This window comes from Phasianus colchicus, chromosome Z, assembly GCF_987193195.1.
Source record: "Phasianus colchicus chromosome Z, bPhaCol1.hap1.1, whole genome shotgun sequence".
In the NCBI taxonomy this organism is placed as follows: Eukaryota; Metazoa; Chordata; class Aves; order Galliformes; family Phasianidae; genus Phasianus; species Phasianus colchicus.
This window is the reverse complement of record NC_143476.1, coordinates 58,947,957-58,965,040: the sequence shown is the minus strand read 5'-3', so window position 1 is coordinate 58,965,040 and position 17,084 is coordinate 58,947,957. Positions and strand designations below refer to the sequence as shown.

At 37.7% G+C, this 17,084-nt stretch overlaps 1 protein-coding gene across 6 annotated transcripts in view; it reads left to right on the top strand.

Moving 5' to 3' along the window:
* Positions 1 to 16,560, top strand: part of CNTLN (centlein) — a 185,966-nt gene extending 169,406 nt beyond the window's left edge. For 5 of the 6 annotated variants that reach the window (XM_090130664.1, XM_090130661.1, XM_090130662.1 and 2 more), the window contains 3 exons: positions 5,629 to 5,814; positions 7,134 to 7,211; positions 15,840 to 16,560. In XM_090130664.1, coding sequence (XP_089986790.1) covers positions 5,629 to 5,814; positions 7,134 to 7,211; positions 15,840 to 15,983 — 408 coding nt within the window. In that variant the 3' untranslated portion in view covers positions 15,984 to 16,560. Of the gene's footprint in view, positions 1 to 5,628; positions 5,815 to 7,133; positions 7,212 to 8,740; positions 11,445 to 15,839 lie in introns of those variants that run through there. The other variant, XM_090130663.1, reaches the window with a different exon arrangement.
* The last annotated feature ends 524 nt before the right edge of the window (positions 16,561 to 17,084 follow it).

The following is a 17,084-nucleotide window of genomic DNA, read 5'->3' as shown; positions in this document are numbered from 1 at the left end:
CGTTTTTGCATTTTGAGCGATTTTTTTGGTCCTACAGTTCTAAATGCTAGGTAGTTGAGTTTTGTGTTCAGGGAGTGAAATATTAAGGCCCTTCTCAGTTTGCTTGACTCAAGATTGTAGTCAGGAAACCCATGTTGGATTTAACTCAGAAAAAAAAATACTGTACAAATCTGTCCACTCTTTTCCAGATTTTCTTGCTGTAATTGTTTTTGGGATACTACTGAATTCACATTTTCTGGCTCGCCATCTATCATTTATAGCTCAGAGCCACAAAGAAGACAGGATTGTGCTAGAATGCTGGACTTGTTGGACTGCAGACTGGAAATAGCTTTTGCTCCAAAAATAGAAGAGGCTGGTGGTATTTTAAACGACTTCAGTTAATCTTTCAGATATTGTCTGTTAGATCCTTAATTACAATCATGTGTGTTCAGACATACTTGAGTTAATGAAAGGAAAAAATTTTGTTGAGGATGCAGCTGCAGTATTACATTATTCTGTATGTATATAGTGCAATTTCTCAATCTTTATTTAAAATGGAGCTCTTAGGGGTCATCAGGCAAGAGACTTTTCTTCCAGGCTATGTGTGCTTTCATCTTTCACTGTCTCTCAGAAGTTGTGAGTATTGTCAGGGCTGATCAACATAAGATTGTAGGACTGTTCCTTTTAAACCATATATTTCAGTCAGGTCTGGTAGATGTTTATCCATTTCAGCTCTTTATTGAATTAGCCTTTGAAACTCTAAAGTTCTGTTAAGTTTTAAAGAATCTTGTCACTATAACACTCCTTTGAGTGTGGTTTTTCTTGTTTGTTTGTTTGGGTTTTAAAACATTCCACATCTTGTCAATGTTTGTTTATTTTTCTCTTGATAGAAAAGATAGACAAAGTCTATCTTAATTCCTTCAAACCTACACAGATAGATCTAAGAGCTGAATCATGTAGCTTAAATATCCATTTTTGGAATGGAAGATGAGACTAGTCTGTATGTTCTGTACACAATTTCATTGCTTTCAGGGCATCTGCTAGACTTTCTGAAATCACATGTGATCTCCGGGGATTATAAGAATTAATTGAACCTCCTGAGGCTAACTGATTCCCAGGGGTTGGAATGATACTTGTTATAGCCCTTGCCCAGACAAATCTGCTGCAGTGGTCTGTCTTGTCTTTATTTCTCATCTACACTGTTGTCCCTTTCCCAATCAATCAATAAACAAATAAATAAGTGGCTAGGTGGCTAGGAGGTATATACTTGTTTAACTGAAGAATGTATATGAGGAAACTTAAATAATGTATGTGTATATTTAAAAGAAATCGCTATAGAGCAGGTTTGATTTTCTTTCATCATGCCTGCATTAGTATTCAGAGTACTTTCAAAGTCAGTTTTAGAGAGGAAGTGGACCACATAACTGTACTTACACTGAAGAAACTTGCTGTTGCTTGTTTTGGTTGCTGAAGCAGCACAAACCTTCATCTCTTTGCTACTTTATCCATTCATTTTGCTTTGTCCTCTTAACTGCGAGCTACTTGTGGTGGTGTTGTTCTATCAACTTTTTAAAGTGCTGTGATCTCTGCTAACTTTTGGCCAGCAATGATTTTTCTGTTGTTTGAGAATTTCTTTAAACTCACCATTCCTTTAAGAAATTTAGGTTTTGTTCTTCAGAAAGCTGCTACATCTTCACAATACTTTTTTTTTTTTTCTTTTTCTTTTGGAAACTAACCTTGTTTTAGAGAAGATTTTCATTCTGGTATAATGATGTGAGTCACATCCTTACATCACTGCAGCCTCTAAGAATATACTGTTTGTGCATTTTAGATACAAGCTTTCATATTAAACTATACATAAAATACAACATATATGAGAATTGCATGCATTATGCAACAATTCTCATATATGTTGTATTTTATGTATAGTTTAATATGAAAGCTTGTATCTATCTAGGTTTTGCAGTAGGTTGATCCTGGACAGCAGTTAAGTAGACAAAGCCACTTGCTCACTCCTCACTCCCAGCAGGACTGGGGAGAAAATAGGAAGAAAAACAGCAAGAAGACTGAGAGACTGAGATAAGCACAGTTTGATACATGAAGGAAAGAACATCAGACTTCTGTCTGTCTTGTGGCCTTTGATTATACTACAAACAATAATATAGAATGTGTAAATTAACACAGAAAATAGGAGAATAACTTTAGGAATTATTTTGCTCTTGTAGCATTAGGGGATCTCGTTGGTCAGTTTGTGTCAGTGCCAGGACCAAGTAGTGTCAAAGCTTCTGGGGTACAAAGATGATATTAAAAGTGTCTTCTCACTGTCTGTATATTACCACAACTTCCTGAGCATTTATGTAAATATCACCTTTTAAACAAAAACAAACAAATAAACAAACAAAAATCCTCAACTTTGTAGATTTCAAACCTAGCAGAATTATATTGCTAAAAAAGTGTTTGCTTGTTTGCTGAAACCGAAGTTGAAGACTTATCTTATGAATGATTATTTTGAATTGTAAAAATGCAGCTTGCAAAGGAGGTGTTTTTCGAGTTTTATGCAACTCACTAGACATAATAAATACTATATAGCTTTTTGGAGTCACAGAATCATAGAATGGCTCAGATTGGAAGGGGTCTTAAAGATCATTGAGCTCCGATTCCCTGCCAAGGGCATGACTGCCCCCACCAGCTCTGGCTGCCCAGGGCCCCATCCAACCTGGCCTTGAAGACCTCCAGGGGTAGGGCAGCCATAGCTTCTCTGGGAAGCCCGTGACAGGGACTCACCACCCTCTGGGTAAAGAATTTCTTCCAAACATCTAACCTAAATCTCCCCTCATTTCGTTTGAAGCCATTCTCCCTTGTTCTATCGCTATCAAACCATGTAAAAAGTCAGTCTCCCCCTCAAGTACTGGGAGTGAGGTCTGCCTGGAGCCTTTGCTCCAATTCATGATGAGGATGTGATGTCCACAGGCCTTGCACACATCCAGATAGAGGACATCTTTTGCTCTTCCCTTGTCCGCCAAAGCAGCAGATAATGCAACAGTTGCTACTAATTAAAAAGAACAGTGTAATTTCAACTTGCAGTCAGAATCAGAAAAAAAAGAAAATCAGAAAAATCAGAAAATCAGAAAAATCAGAACAAAAGCTTACTTTTGTTTGGGCCAGCAGCAATTGCATTAGTGTGACAAGATGTATTGCAGATTTGTTTTCAGAAATTAATCAGGGATTCCTATTCTAGTTGGCTGGTGGAGGCTAAGTGTGTCCCACAGGAATAGCTGCTGGTAACAGCTGAGTGGATGGCTTTAGCAAGAAAATATCCCCTAGATTTCACACCAAAGAAAAACAAAGAGAAAAATCGTAGTATTGCTAATAGTAACAACATCAGTGTTACCATGTATCAATATAGCATTGAAGTCATATTCTGTATTGATTTCATTGCAGGCAGTTTGTGTTACCTATGTACGCTTATAAGTTAAAAAAAAAAAACAATTCTGAAATACAAAGTGAGAAATGTTGTAGTTCAAAATCCCGCACTTAGCTCTAGAATGCATTAGATCAATTTCTTAACCAAAGAATGGTATTATACTCACTTCAGTACATTCACCAATAAAAGCTGTTAAAAATTGGTTAGCTCCTAGGTTTATGCCATTTTCAATTTGGAAATGATTCTTCCTAACACAGTTAATACCTCTGTAGCTTTGCCATTAAACACTTCTGTAATAAAGTATAAACTGACATATAAATTAAAAAACTAAGAAGTAAACTACTTAGTACAAAGATCTATTTGTTTATGACAAATAAGATGTCAACAGAGGGCGCAAATTAAATCACAAGGAAGTTGCCATTTGTTAAGGCACTTCCCAAGAAAAATATATATCAAAACATTATTACTACTACATGATAGTGTGAAGAAGGCATATTCAGAAATAGCTGATCCAATGTAAAGTCCATAGGTAAAAAAAAACACATAGTGATGCATCTGCAAGTTTCTTGAATAGTGGCAGCTTTTCTACTTGTATTCTTTCCTTGTCTGTTTCCTTCTGTGAACTTTGTCCAAGTGGCCTTAGCTTGCTGCCTGTAAAGCATTTCACATTTCTTCATTCCTGTCAGCTCTCTAGTTGCAGACAGGACTGTGCACATGGTATTCTGTTAGAAATACTGCAGAAGGAGGGACTTGTGCTTGCATCAGACAAATCAGATTTCACTGTATGTTCTCTCGTCAGGTTTGTGGTAGGACCATTTTAATAATTAAATTTTAGAAAAGTTGAGCAAGGTGTTAAAAAGAAAAAGTGGAAGAGAAATAAACACGTGTTGGAATCAAATGAATCTTGTCGTTTCTTTGAACGTTATTATCAAGTGCTCTGCAGTGACCATGTTTCGAATACACTAGAGGCTCTAGAAAGTGTTGGCCCAGTGGCTGTAGATTGTTTAACCTCAAATTCCAATGAACGATCTTCATAAATCCTGCTGTTGCTTTCTAGAGATGAAGGCATTCTGCAGCAAAATATTTTTTAGGAATTTATCAGCTACACAATGAGAGATAGTTTAATAAGAAACGCCCCACATATGGTGATTGGAACAATTTTTTTTCTCTCATTTTAAACAGTTTGGGTGTGTCTATGTCGACAATCACTGTTCAGCTTGAATCATTAAATACACTACGAGGATCTTTTGACGTGGAGTTACTGCTCTTGTCTCCCAGCCTACAGTTTTTAAATAAAATTGTCTGACCATGCCTTTTACAAAATCCTTCTGCCATATTTGCATGAATGTTGAAACAAAGCAATTCTAGTTATATAACTGATGTTTTATGCTAACACTGTGTTATTTCACTGAATCAGAGAATTTTATGAACAGGATAGGTAGGAACTTGAACATTGATTTTTTGCTATGCAGTTTGTACATGTTCAGCTTTGGAAGATATTACTCAAGCTCAGTACTTGTGTGGTACTATGGAACAAAAACCAAAATTTGATTTGAATCCCATTCAGCTCTCATTCACGTTCAGGCAGTCTTTTCAGCAGAATGTTTTGTGCTGTTTCCTGTATTCTAGTTTTAAATAAAGAGAGGGCCTCAACCCACTGGTTTCTTCTGAGACTACAGTTTTTTTTTGTGCAGTCATCTCTTTTTTCCTAGCTAACATCAGGATTGTTAAATCCCAGTAGCCCTTTTTTTTTCGTTCCAGATAATGGTGCTTCTGTCTTATCACTGAAACCTTTCAAACAGCTGCCCCCTACCAGTCAGTTTTCTCTTAACAATATTCATTTATTTTTCTGGATTTTTTAAAGCTGCAAACATCTTTCTGGCTTAGCCGCATATAGCACACTACAGAAATGAATTCTAGTAGACTGAATCAGAAAACGATTTTTAATTGATTCTGCAGAAGCTGCTTTGTCAAACAGCATTATGAATACAGTTAATTTGCTAAAAGCATGCCAATAAAATGTGTACCTGTATTTAAGAACGTTTTATGTTTTAATGCATTATTCCATACTTTGTTTCTAAACATTTCATATTGCAGAGTGTATTCTTTTCAACCGATAATGCAGTGGTTCCTAATAGAAGAATTTAGTGTAAATAATGGTATTTTTTTTCCCAAGTGTTTGTACTTTGAGGAAAATAGCAGTGTTTCTTGCTTTTGTCTTCCAGGCTCTAACCAGAGAGATACACCATAGCATACAAGAACTGAGAATAAAAGTCAAACAGGCAAAAAAAATGGAAGAAGCAAGGGCATGTAAAAAAGGCCTTTCCCAAGAGTCTGTTCAGTTGGCAGCATCTATCCTTAATGTTTCAACGGCAGATCTTGAGGAGATATTAGAAGTAGAAGATGATGAGGTAAGTTTATTTTAAGGACTGCAGTAAAAAGGGGCCAGATCTGGAGATGCTGTAATTTTCCATTCTTATTGGAAGAGAATATCTAGTTAAAGACTGGAATTTCATTGTGCAGCATCCAGCACAAATAAAGAACAGAATTGTTGAATTTAAATTAAAAGGTCAGGTTAGAGATTCCTAAGGTGTCAAGACTTCGGACATACATAAATAAAATATGAATATACTGTTTTGAGCACGCAGATGTAGAGTATTACTTGAAAATTCTTAGCAGTTTCCTTTTTTGTGAGAATATTTGGCAAGGTTATACATTTTAAACAGACTTCTGCATTAATGAAAACAAAATTAGAATGTACCTTGCTGTGCCAGATTGATTCTGTTGATGATTACTTTCTTGAATTGTGATATTCATTAGAAGTATTTCTAGCAGATAAATATTTTTGGAGGAGGATCCATTGCCTTTTTCTGGTGATTCTATAATACATTTTCCTGTTTTACTGTGAAATATTTGAGTGTTTCCTAAATCACCTTTTATGAAATAAATACAGTGATAGGAATTATCGTTATCCAGATATATTGAAGCCTGGTCAAGAAATACATGAAAAAGCCTTTGCACTGACATTTAAGAAATGTCTAGGAGTTGACCATCATTGACCTGTAACTGTATTTCAGTGAAGACTTAGTCTTCCCTTAGCATTAATGGAGCTTTACATTTCACATATTACAAACGAGTGTATTCAAATGAGTTAAATAAATGTGTTTTTTATGTGTATGCATGTGTTACATGTTACAGGTTACAGCCACGAATACAAATATTATGGACTGATCCCTTCCCTGTTTGTACACCTTTAAAAATATCACTCTTATATATCCTTGTAAAGCAGTTGGCTTTGACGGAATTCTTGTCTATTTGCCTCATTCTCAAAGTAACTTTTACATCCTATTTCTTTTAAGCAATGTTGGAAATGTGTGTGTAAAACATGCGAATATACTCAATATAGGTGATGAGAGATTTCACTACATAAATTTTAAACACATATTCCATTCATCAGTGTGTGAGAAAATTGAACTTATAAGATTTCCACAGAGAGTACACATGTACCCATATAGAAAAGAACATGCAATTCAAGACATGCACAAACATAGATTTATAAATTTAGCAGGGCCCTCATATTCAGTGGACAAGCTTCAAGTAACTGGTTCTGAGAGCATCATTCCTACTTCCACATGCTGTGTATTTAATATGTATCTGACTATACATATCCTTTATTGTTCATTATGTTCTTCTCAGATGGTGTTAAAATATTATGTATCTGTATTTTTAGGAAACAGCAAAGGCAAAAATGGAATCTGAGAAAGACAAAGAATGGCTGCTCTGTATACAAAAACTTCTTGAAGCACAGGTTATAAATTTATTCATTCTCTTAACAAATTACAGCTTCCTACTCTGAATTGATAAGTGTTTTTAGGTTGTAATTTATCCATTGTCTTTGTAATTATGCCACCACTAGTTATGTAAAGTAACATAAAATCCTTGTTTTGGTAGCATTTCCTTTTTATTTCTCTTGAGAAATCTTAAGAGTTAAGATAAAACTGAAGATATGTTAACCTACAATTTGCTATAGCTAACTTAACAGCTGAAAGCTGAAAACAGTGCTGAAGAAAACCAGCACAGATCTCGGCAAATGCATTAATTAAATTATTGAGACAGTGGAAAGGATCCATCCTCTCATACCTCTTAGGAAAAAGAGATTTTTTACTATGTGCCTTTAAAGTTAGTATTTGATATGGACACCTGAGGAGTTCATGGGTTTCGATGACCTTTTACTGTGGACCTGTTTCCAGTCAATTCATGTTTTCCTCATAGCCAGACAGCTGTTTATTATCGTGTCTTCCCGCATTCTCTACAATATTTTCTACTGAGACCTCGAGCAGCTTGTTAGTGGGAAGTAAATATTGATTTGGCATCCTGTCAATGCAGAAAGAATGAAAAAATTTCCACCAGAGGCCCCTCAAACATTTTCCTATCGACATTTTCTGGGCAGAGAGGAAAGCTGCATAGAGGATGACAAGGCTGAGACTAGCAGAAATCCCTGAGGGGTCCATTGAGACTGCCGCTGTGACCTGTGTGATACTTCTTCTTCTCTTTCAAGTCTTTTTTTTAATACACACAGAGTCTGCTGGGATGCTCCCCTCTTGTAAGTGATCAAGGGCAGTTTATTGGCAGGTGAGAGCCCTGCTTTTCTAGCCATAGTCAGCTTTTGTTTGGACATCACTGACAACAGACACCGACTCTTGAAACTTTTCCATTATGCTTTAGTTGTCTCCTTTATTCAGGCAATCTGTAGCTGATATCTGAAATGAAATAAAGTTTGATTTATAAATCTGATGTTCCTAATGCATATTCACTAGCGTGAGTCCATTTGAGATGCAATTCATGTGAATGATTGAAAATATTTTGATAATCATTTCAAGGGAACAGTCTCTTTCAGGTTGAAATGCTTTATCACTGATAGCTTTTGTGCTTAGATTTTGTCCTGTGACCAGATTTTTTAAGAAATGACAGGTTTTTCCTCTGTCATTATCCAAACTTTCTGTCATTAAGTCTGCTTAATTGCTGCAGTGGAGATGGAAATATCAGTTTACTTTTAGTAGCTTGGTCAGAAATATTAGCATTTTAGTTTAAATACTTTGTAGTGTTACATGAAACTCAGAAATAAATGTAGAACTACTGCTATTCATGAAATTGCTCTCATTGTAATTTTTTAAAAAATCCTATCAATTTCAATATTCTGTTCATATTACTGACTCCAACATATAAATCAGATAAGGAGGAATATGATGAGGAATTCTGGTTGTATTTTTGTTGTCATTCTTTGGCAGATTGTTAAAAAATCCTAAACAGAATTTTATCACTTCTCTTTCCATGTAGGGAGACAGCCAGAGCCACGGCATGGAGAGTGGGGGGGTTACTGACCATGTAACCAAATCTTAACGAAAGCTGGGGGAGCTCACTGCACTTAGCCACATCTGTTTGTGTACAAGTTCATAGTGGTTTTCAGTGGTTTTTGCTCCATCTTGTGGGGTTCTTCTGGAGGAGCTCCGAAGGCAAAAGTAATTCTCAGCAAATCAATCTTTAGGATCACAAAGGAATTAGTGTTTTTTTAGGTGCTGCCCACTCTGCTTTTTCTTTCTGTCCTTGCTAATTCACATGGATGGAAATTGCATAGATTTCTTAATTTTGGATCAGCTCACAGAAGAGTTTTGTGCCCTTTTAATTGCTTAACTCATGCCTTGTCCAAAGATTGGTTGTGGTTTTCTTTTTTAGACATCGGTAGTATTTCTGTTCAGAAAACTCCTGCTCATTATGGAATTAAGGCTTTCTGTTAGAACTTTGCTCAGAACTAACTGCTTAGAGGTACAGGTTGACAAACGGAACTCCTCTGCATTCTGAAAAAAAGGTGCAGGCTTGCTCTTTTCTCTTAATCTGAGAAAATGTTCAGATGGAAATTGCATCAGATCACTTAATATTGCAGTTTGATATAGTGTCTTTTTGTGCCATTGAGCCAGGACTTTGGAACATAATTGCCCAGCAGTATTGATTTAATTGCCTAGGTTTATTTGTGGACTCCTAATTATTGACTGGAGGTAAATTTAATGGAGAAACCTTTATGAACACTGGGAAACTGCTGCTGTTGCTGTTATACATAATGAACTGCATCATATCCCTTTAGATCATTCTTCAAGCTAATTTTATTCCACCATGACAGTATGATAACGTTTAAAATGTCATAGACATTTTATTTTTATTACTGACATACGCCATTTTACTGCTGCATGAGATTTTTGGGGGGGACGGGGGCAGCACTAGTTGCTTTTTACTGTCATTTTATAGATTCCCCTAAAGTGTAATCATAAAGGATAGCACACCTCTGTTTAACACCTCATCTGTACCTTTATTCGCTGTACACTTATGACTTAAAAAAGTGTAGTTTTCTTCAGCTTTACAAAAATGTTAATAATCCAGTGCTAAATATTTTTGCATTCATGAATGTCCCCAGTCAGAATTTGTGTAGCCACTTTTACCAACCGCTGTAGAACCATATAAGAAGAAACTTAAAATCTGATAAAGACATCTCTGCTTCAGGATGTACGTAAGAATCGTCTAATCTGGAAGTACACCCATGTTGTGAATTCTGCAGAGTCAGTAAAAATCAGACTGACTGTCTAAACCTACATTTCGAATGGCCAACAGGTGCTTTTTCCAGTTTTTGTGTTCAAACTGTAACACCCAAGGACTACAGTCACTAAATATAAAAATGAAACATCTTAATAACTGACGTTTGGATGACAGTTAGGAGATTCTCTTGCCTTTGAAGAACTCACTTCAGAGTAGAGAGGCTTCACAGGAATGCATGCAGATACCCAGTGTCCATGAGCCGTGTGTAGAGATGCTGAACTCCTTGTGCGTGGGCATGGGAGAGAGAGCCCAGGAGATGTACTGCATCACAGAATATTGGGTATGTGGGAGTCTGTAGTGTTTGTGGAAGGAGGGTACAATTATGGACATGTTGATATACAGGTGTGTTGATAGTTTGCATGAGGCTGTTACTCACGTGGGGTATTTTCTCCCATGTCACCTGTTTGTGTATGTCTTGTTATTTGAACCTGACACAATGTAGTAGCATTCTGTTTGTAATCAAGAAAAAAAAAAACCTTCTCTAGCTTTTTTCTGTTACAAGGAGCCTTCTGTGATTACATTGAAAGGATGACGGCTTTTCACAGCTTAGACAAGGTTTCTCTTACCACTCAAGGCTTTCCTTCATTGTGATTGATTGTAAAGTAGAGCATCTCTGAACAATCAGTTATTAATTTTGTACGTGAGTACAACATGTTAACCCCAATCTAGAGATTGGGGTTATTAGAGATTACTAACTGAAGTCTCAGAGAACTATTTTTTTTAGTAAAATACAAATCATTTGCCTAACTCTTCCAAGCATTGTACCAAATGTCAGAATTGATTTATCAGGTCCCTTATCAGACACAGAGCAGCTCTTGTCTTCCCTCCCTCTTCCTGTACTCCTCAGGATATCACATCTCATATGAAGCTGCCTAATGAAATCTTTCCTCTCATGACCTCATTATTAGTATACAAATCATATTCCAGTAGTTAAAACTTCCAGAAAAACTCCCTCCCCTTTGTTCTCTGGGCTCTCTGTAGCTATCTATATAATCTGTCTCTAGAACACAGACTTGGAGCAGCATATTCACTCCTCATCAGTAAGGATTTTCTATAACCTGTTTTTAGGATTTACACTGGATTTTAAATGCAGACTTCCTCTTGTCTCATCTGCAAATGTACGACAACAGCCAGGGTTGTTTCCTTCCAAATTTTCTAGTTGGAACTCACCTGTTCTGCTTCTTTTGGTCTCTTTCCAGCCTGCATCTGTCTTAACCCTCCTCTTGAATACATCTCTTGCTCATTGCCCGTTGTCTGCTCAATGCATGTGTGCACATTCTCTTGCTCACACATGCACACACTGACCACAGTCACCACCTCACAGTGTTTTACATATTTGCACCTTAAAAAGCAGTGGAGGTGCAGATCAAATCTTGTTCTGGATACTGTTAAGATCACATACTATCCCAGAGGGGAGCAAAGAATAATAATGAAATGAGGCATTCTACTCTACAGTCTTACAGTTGCAGTAAAATTAGGAAGTTTTGGTCAGTAAAAATTGGCATTACTTCAGTTTTGCTTGAGGTCATTCTTTGTGGTTCACACAATTTGAGTTGAGGAAGTTTTGCAGCGTGTTTGGATGGTTTTGTTGAGCAAATTTATTGCACTGATGATCCCTGTGGGGAGATTTAAAATAGCAGTAACCACTAATTTGCTATTCCAGAAATAAAATACCATTGTTTCTATGGATGTTAACACATTTTAGAGTTTGTGAAACAGAGGCCAAATAATGTTGCAGCCCATGAATTGAGATGTTATGCCTCATTGGAATTACGACATTTTTTGCTCTCACAGAATTACAGAATCACAGAATGGCCAGGGTTGGAAGGAACCTCCAGGATCATGAATCTCCAACCCCTCTGCCGTATGCAGGGCCACCAACCTCCTCATTTAATGCTAGACCAGGCTGCCCAGGGCCCCATCCAGTCTGGCCTTGAACACCCCCAGGAATGGGGCATCCACAACCTCTCTGGGCAGCCTGTTCCAGCACCTCACTACTCTCTGTAAAGAACTTCTCCCTGACATCCAACCTAAATCTTCCCTCCCTCAACTTAAAACCATTTCCCTTCGTCCTGCAGTTATCAACCCTTTCAAAGAGTTGATTCCCCTGCTGTTTGTAGGCTCCCTTTAGGTACTGAAAGGCTGTAATGAGGTCACCCCACAGCCTTCTTTTCTCCAGGCTGAACAAGCCCAGCTCCCTCATCCTGTCTTCATAGGGGAGGTGCTCCAGTCCCCTGGTCATCTTTGTGGCCCTCCTCTGGGCCCTCTCCAACAGCTCCCTGTCTTTTTTGTACTGGGGGCTCCAGACCTGGACGCAGTATTCCAGATGGGGCCTCACAAGAGCAGAGTAGAGGGGGACAATCACCTCCCTGTCCCTGCTGGCCACCCCTCTTCTGATGGAGCCCAGGATACCATTTGCCTTCCGAGCTGCAAGGGCACACTGCTGGCTCATGTTAAGTTTTTCATCTATCAAGACCCCCAGGTCCTTCTCCACAGGGCTGCTCTCAAGGACCGCTCCTTCCAGTCTGTAGGGATGCCTGGGTTTCCTACGGCCCCAGTGCAAAACTCTGCACTTTGCCGTGTTGAACCTCATGAGGTTCACCCGGGCCCACCTTTCTAGCCTCTCGAGGTCCCTCTGAATGGCATCCCGTCCTTCAACCGTGTCGACCGCACCACTCAGCTTGGTGTCGTCAGCAAACTTGCTGAGGGTGCACTCGATTCCGTCATTGATGTCATTGACAAAGATGTTAAAGAGAAACCATAAGATGTCAAAGAGCACTCATTACCAGTCTTTTCACTGGCAGATCAGGAGGCTGTGTGGTTGTGCAAACATGTGCTGTGTGTAACTCAGTAGTATAGTGTAAGGTCGACAGAGATAACTAGTATCTTTTTTTAGAAGGGATCTTTGAAAGAAGCATACTCAAAGTAAGAATAGATATGTCAGAGAAATAGGAATAACTACCAGCATTCCTGACTCTTCAGGATCATATTACCGATTACCAAGATACCTCTTTGATGTTTAAGAAATATGCCATTTTACCCATATGGCTTTCTAGTCTGAAGAAGGAAATCTGTAATTTTGGTAATGATAAATAAACAAAAAATCTTTAAATCCAGGTAAGCTTTTTCTCTTAAATTTTCTGAATTAAAACAAACAAACAAACAACAACAACAACAACAAAAACAGTTAAATACAGTTAAATACTACTTCTCCTAAAGCTTGCCATAATGTGCTGATTTAGGATTGCTATCGCTGTCAGTGCTCAGTGTTTGAATAAATTGCCTGTGGCACAGATAACTGAAAACCACTTGCAGGAAGTATCATTCTGTACATAATTATCAGTGGTATAAACAAGATTTCACTCCTTAGGTGTGCACTTAGCACTCACTGAACTCCCAAAGCCTTCCCCAAGCATATGGCAAGTTTGGAAACTGGGATAAATACTTTGGAGTAGAGACATCTTCAACAGTTCTGAAGTTCTGGAGAGAAATGTAGAGGGAAGCTTCCCAGGATAGTTACAGAGTCATCATTAAAAGTAAACCTGACAGGCTTCTATTAAAGATGAAGACTGTAGAGATCATCCAGCTCTGGGTGTCGGCATGGAAATAAAACCAGATAAAAAAATACAGCATTTTCTCTGAGACCAATAAATGTGAAATAATGACATAACGTTCAACTTTCAAATGCTCTTGATTTAAATGAATGATTTAAATGGAAAGACTTCTTTAAAAATCAGTTTGCTATGACATGGAAGCCACAGAGAGCAGTGAGCGGCAAGTAAAATGTAGCTAGAATGATATGAACCAGAGATGTCAATAAGAAAGCATTCATCTTGGACAGAACATTAAGGAGGTAAGATGTATCAAAAATGAATGCACTCAAGCTAGGAAGAAGAATTAGGGACTTTGAGGTAATGGTATCGTGTTCTCGTAAAAACACATTTAGACAAGGAAGGAGAGCAATTAGTGAACAGGATGCCAGGGTCAGTGCTTTTAAAGCACAATAGCAAGTAAGTGTCACAGAATTTCAGATAAAATTAGGTCTTGCTTACTCTGAATGCTTAGTGAGTTGGATCCCTCTATTCCTCGAAAAGTCACCACAAAAGATGGAGATGGCTGACAGCTGTAGATGAATACTAGAAAATTCTTATCATAGAGAGAAGTTATTTGTGACAGATGGAGGCACGTCTGGTCAGCAGGTACCAGCCCTACAGAATACCCTGTCCAATAGAAGAGAGTAATAATGCATATTAGCAGCTTTTTTCTGTGACTGCAAAGTGACCGCTGAAAAAATAGAGAGGATTGCTCTATGTCCTGTTATAATCAGTTCATGACAGATACTTGCTGTTAACAAGTTTTTCCTTGCTAACACTTTAGATATTTTTTATCTGACTTGTTAATGGTGATAAATATTAGTTTCTCTCCAGATTCTCTCCAGATATGTATGTCACTCTGAAAGCAATGCTTCCTATTTATTTCTATGAAAGCTGCAGCAGATACAAAGAGCACAATCGTGCTTTTTGATAGAGCAGATTCTTAACTACAAAATACTTTCTCAACATTAGCTATGCATTTTTGCTAGTGGTGAACAAGAGCCTGCATGCCATGCACATCAAAATCTGCACCAGCAGAAGTGACCCACTGTTGCTGTCACCACTGCTGAAATGCACCACGCACCACCTCACTGTGCTACATACACTGTCTGGGCTCCATAAACATTCAGCAAGCATCAATGGATGTCAATAGGTGCAAGTTTTTCTGCATGGCAGAATTCAATGCTTTTGCCTCATGTGTGCTTCCATGTCAGACACCATTATGTCAGTGTGCCCCTCTACTGCCATCTGTTACACGGAACAACATGTAACAGAATACTGATGGGAAGCTTCAGCCATCACTGCTGTACCACCAACATCTGCCTTTGATGTCATGGGCCAATATAATGAAATAGGAGGCATTACTTTCAAAGCAGCCCCTTGTATAATTTCAGACATTAGACTCAGTGCTGTCCCCTCTGTGGGTGGAGCAGCACAGAGGAGCATTCTGTACTCCTTCCACCAGTACTGCCCAACACATTGCACGCTCATGCAGACTGTGATAAAGCAGTGATGGAGGAAAATATATCCAGTCACTTTCTTTGAAGACACTGTGCAAATCTTTTATACCAGAAGAGATATCAAAGAGTTTTTTTATTCTTTTTTTTTTTTTTTTTTTTTTCTGCAAATATGTAAATACAAATCTTTGCTACCGTATTTTAGAGGAGCAAGTTTTTGTCTGTTATCCCTATCAATACAGTTGGAGCTTCTGGGGTTTGGGGTTTTTCTTTGGTTTTCTTTACAGGTTTTCATGTATGTGTCTTAAGTTGCTGCGGTTGCCACAACATTGTGGGCTGTACTGGTAGTTCTGTCTCATCCTCCTGAGAGCAGGGAACATGCACTACCACTTCTGCATGCCCTAGAGATGACTGTAACCCCTTATTGATCAGCTGGTTGAAGATAAATGACACAGATGCTAGTACTGCAGTTTACATCATTAACATGGTCAGTAAAGCATGAATTGTTCAATAAGGCGTTTATCTTTTTTTCATTTTACTCTGTTCTTTTATCATTTTTATGGTAGTGCGCAAAGTTCTAGGCACTAAGCAGACAGGTGAACTTTAAAGTTCAAGATCTGTGCGTGGATGGTAGTTGTCAGAACTAAGTGAAATCTAACAGCTGAAAGAAATTTAATAAATGTTTTTAACATGAAGAAAAGAAAGTTAAATGACCATTTTCTTGCTATGTTTCTTTTTCAGTTTCCTTTTGCCTCGTATTTACTGGATGCCATACTCACAAAATTAAATGAGAAGGAAAAACTCGGAGAAGAGTACAGTTCTCTCATGAAGCACAGTGTAACATGGGAATCTTCAAAAAGAGTGACTAAAATGTGTGCTGTCTGACAGCGTTTTTCCTCTTTGCATAAAGAACTGTCAATAGGCATGTTCAGTACATAAGAAGAAGCTGTGAACTAATTAATTGTTGAACAAGAGGAATTAATTATGTTTGTGTTTACAAAGAAGTGTAGTGTTTCATTCTGAAGACAAAAATTGCAGCACATCAATACAGAGTTAAACATGAATTTCCTTTAAATGCTTTGGCAGTGCATTGCAGCATGAGCTTTGTAGAGAGAGGATGTTTTTGATATGACCAGTACAAATCTGACAATTCAGTAAATACAGATAACAGCCAAATAACTCCTGATTGTACTGGTCAGAATGGTAGAACTAGGATTTACGAAGGACATGAGAACGTAATTGCCATTTTGAATACCTTATTTTGGCTTCTTTATAAATGCCAACTTTACGATGTATGCCACATAAAATCATATGCACTCTCTCTGTCAGTAAATGAATGATTGTAGAAGAAAAACTATACAGTGCAGAGTAATAATCCTCAGAAAAGTTGTATTTTCTTCTAAGTTGGATGGCACTGTGTGCAATGAATTTAATTATATTTTTAAAAGTTTGCTACAATAAAGTTATTTCCAATGTTGATTTTTTTTTTCTATTAGTAGTTCAATCGGAGTTTCAGTTCTTTCTCAGCTAATATCAAACTGCAAGCCCTCCCTTTGTTTGGGAAAATGGTATAGAGTTTTCTTTTTTTTTTTTTCCCACTAAGATTTCACTGGCAGTACTAAATGATTCCTCCTTCCTTGATCACAACGTTTTGTATTCTTCTCAACCATCCTACATGAAAAAAAGGAAAGATAAAAATTCCTGAGCTCATGTCTTACTGACATTTACCTCTTTTAAATGTTTTTTTCACAAATGGGTGTCTTGTTTTGGGTAACACAAGCTTGTTCATTCCAGGCCATTCTGTGCCTGGTTTTGATGAGAAGCCATTTCTACCAACAAACTCACTTTCTTTATGTGACACCACTACTTCCTCAGCTTCTCTTTGGCTGCCAAGGTAAGTGGGGATGGGACACACCCACGACATAAACATATACAGGACATTTTCACAGAATCACAGATTTGTTGGTTTGGAGGGGACCTCTTTAT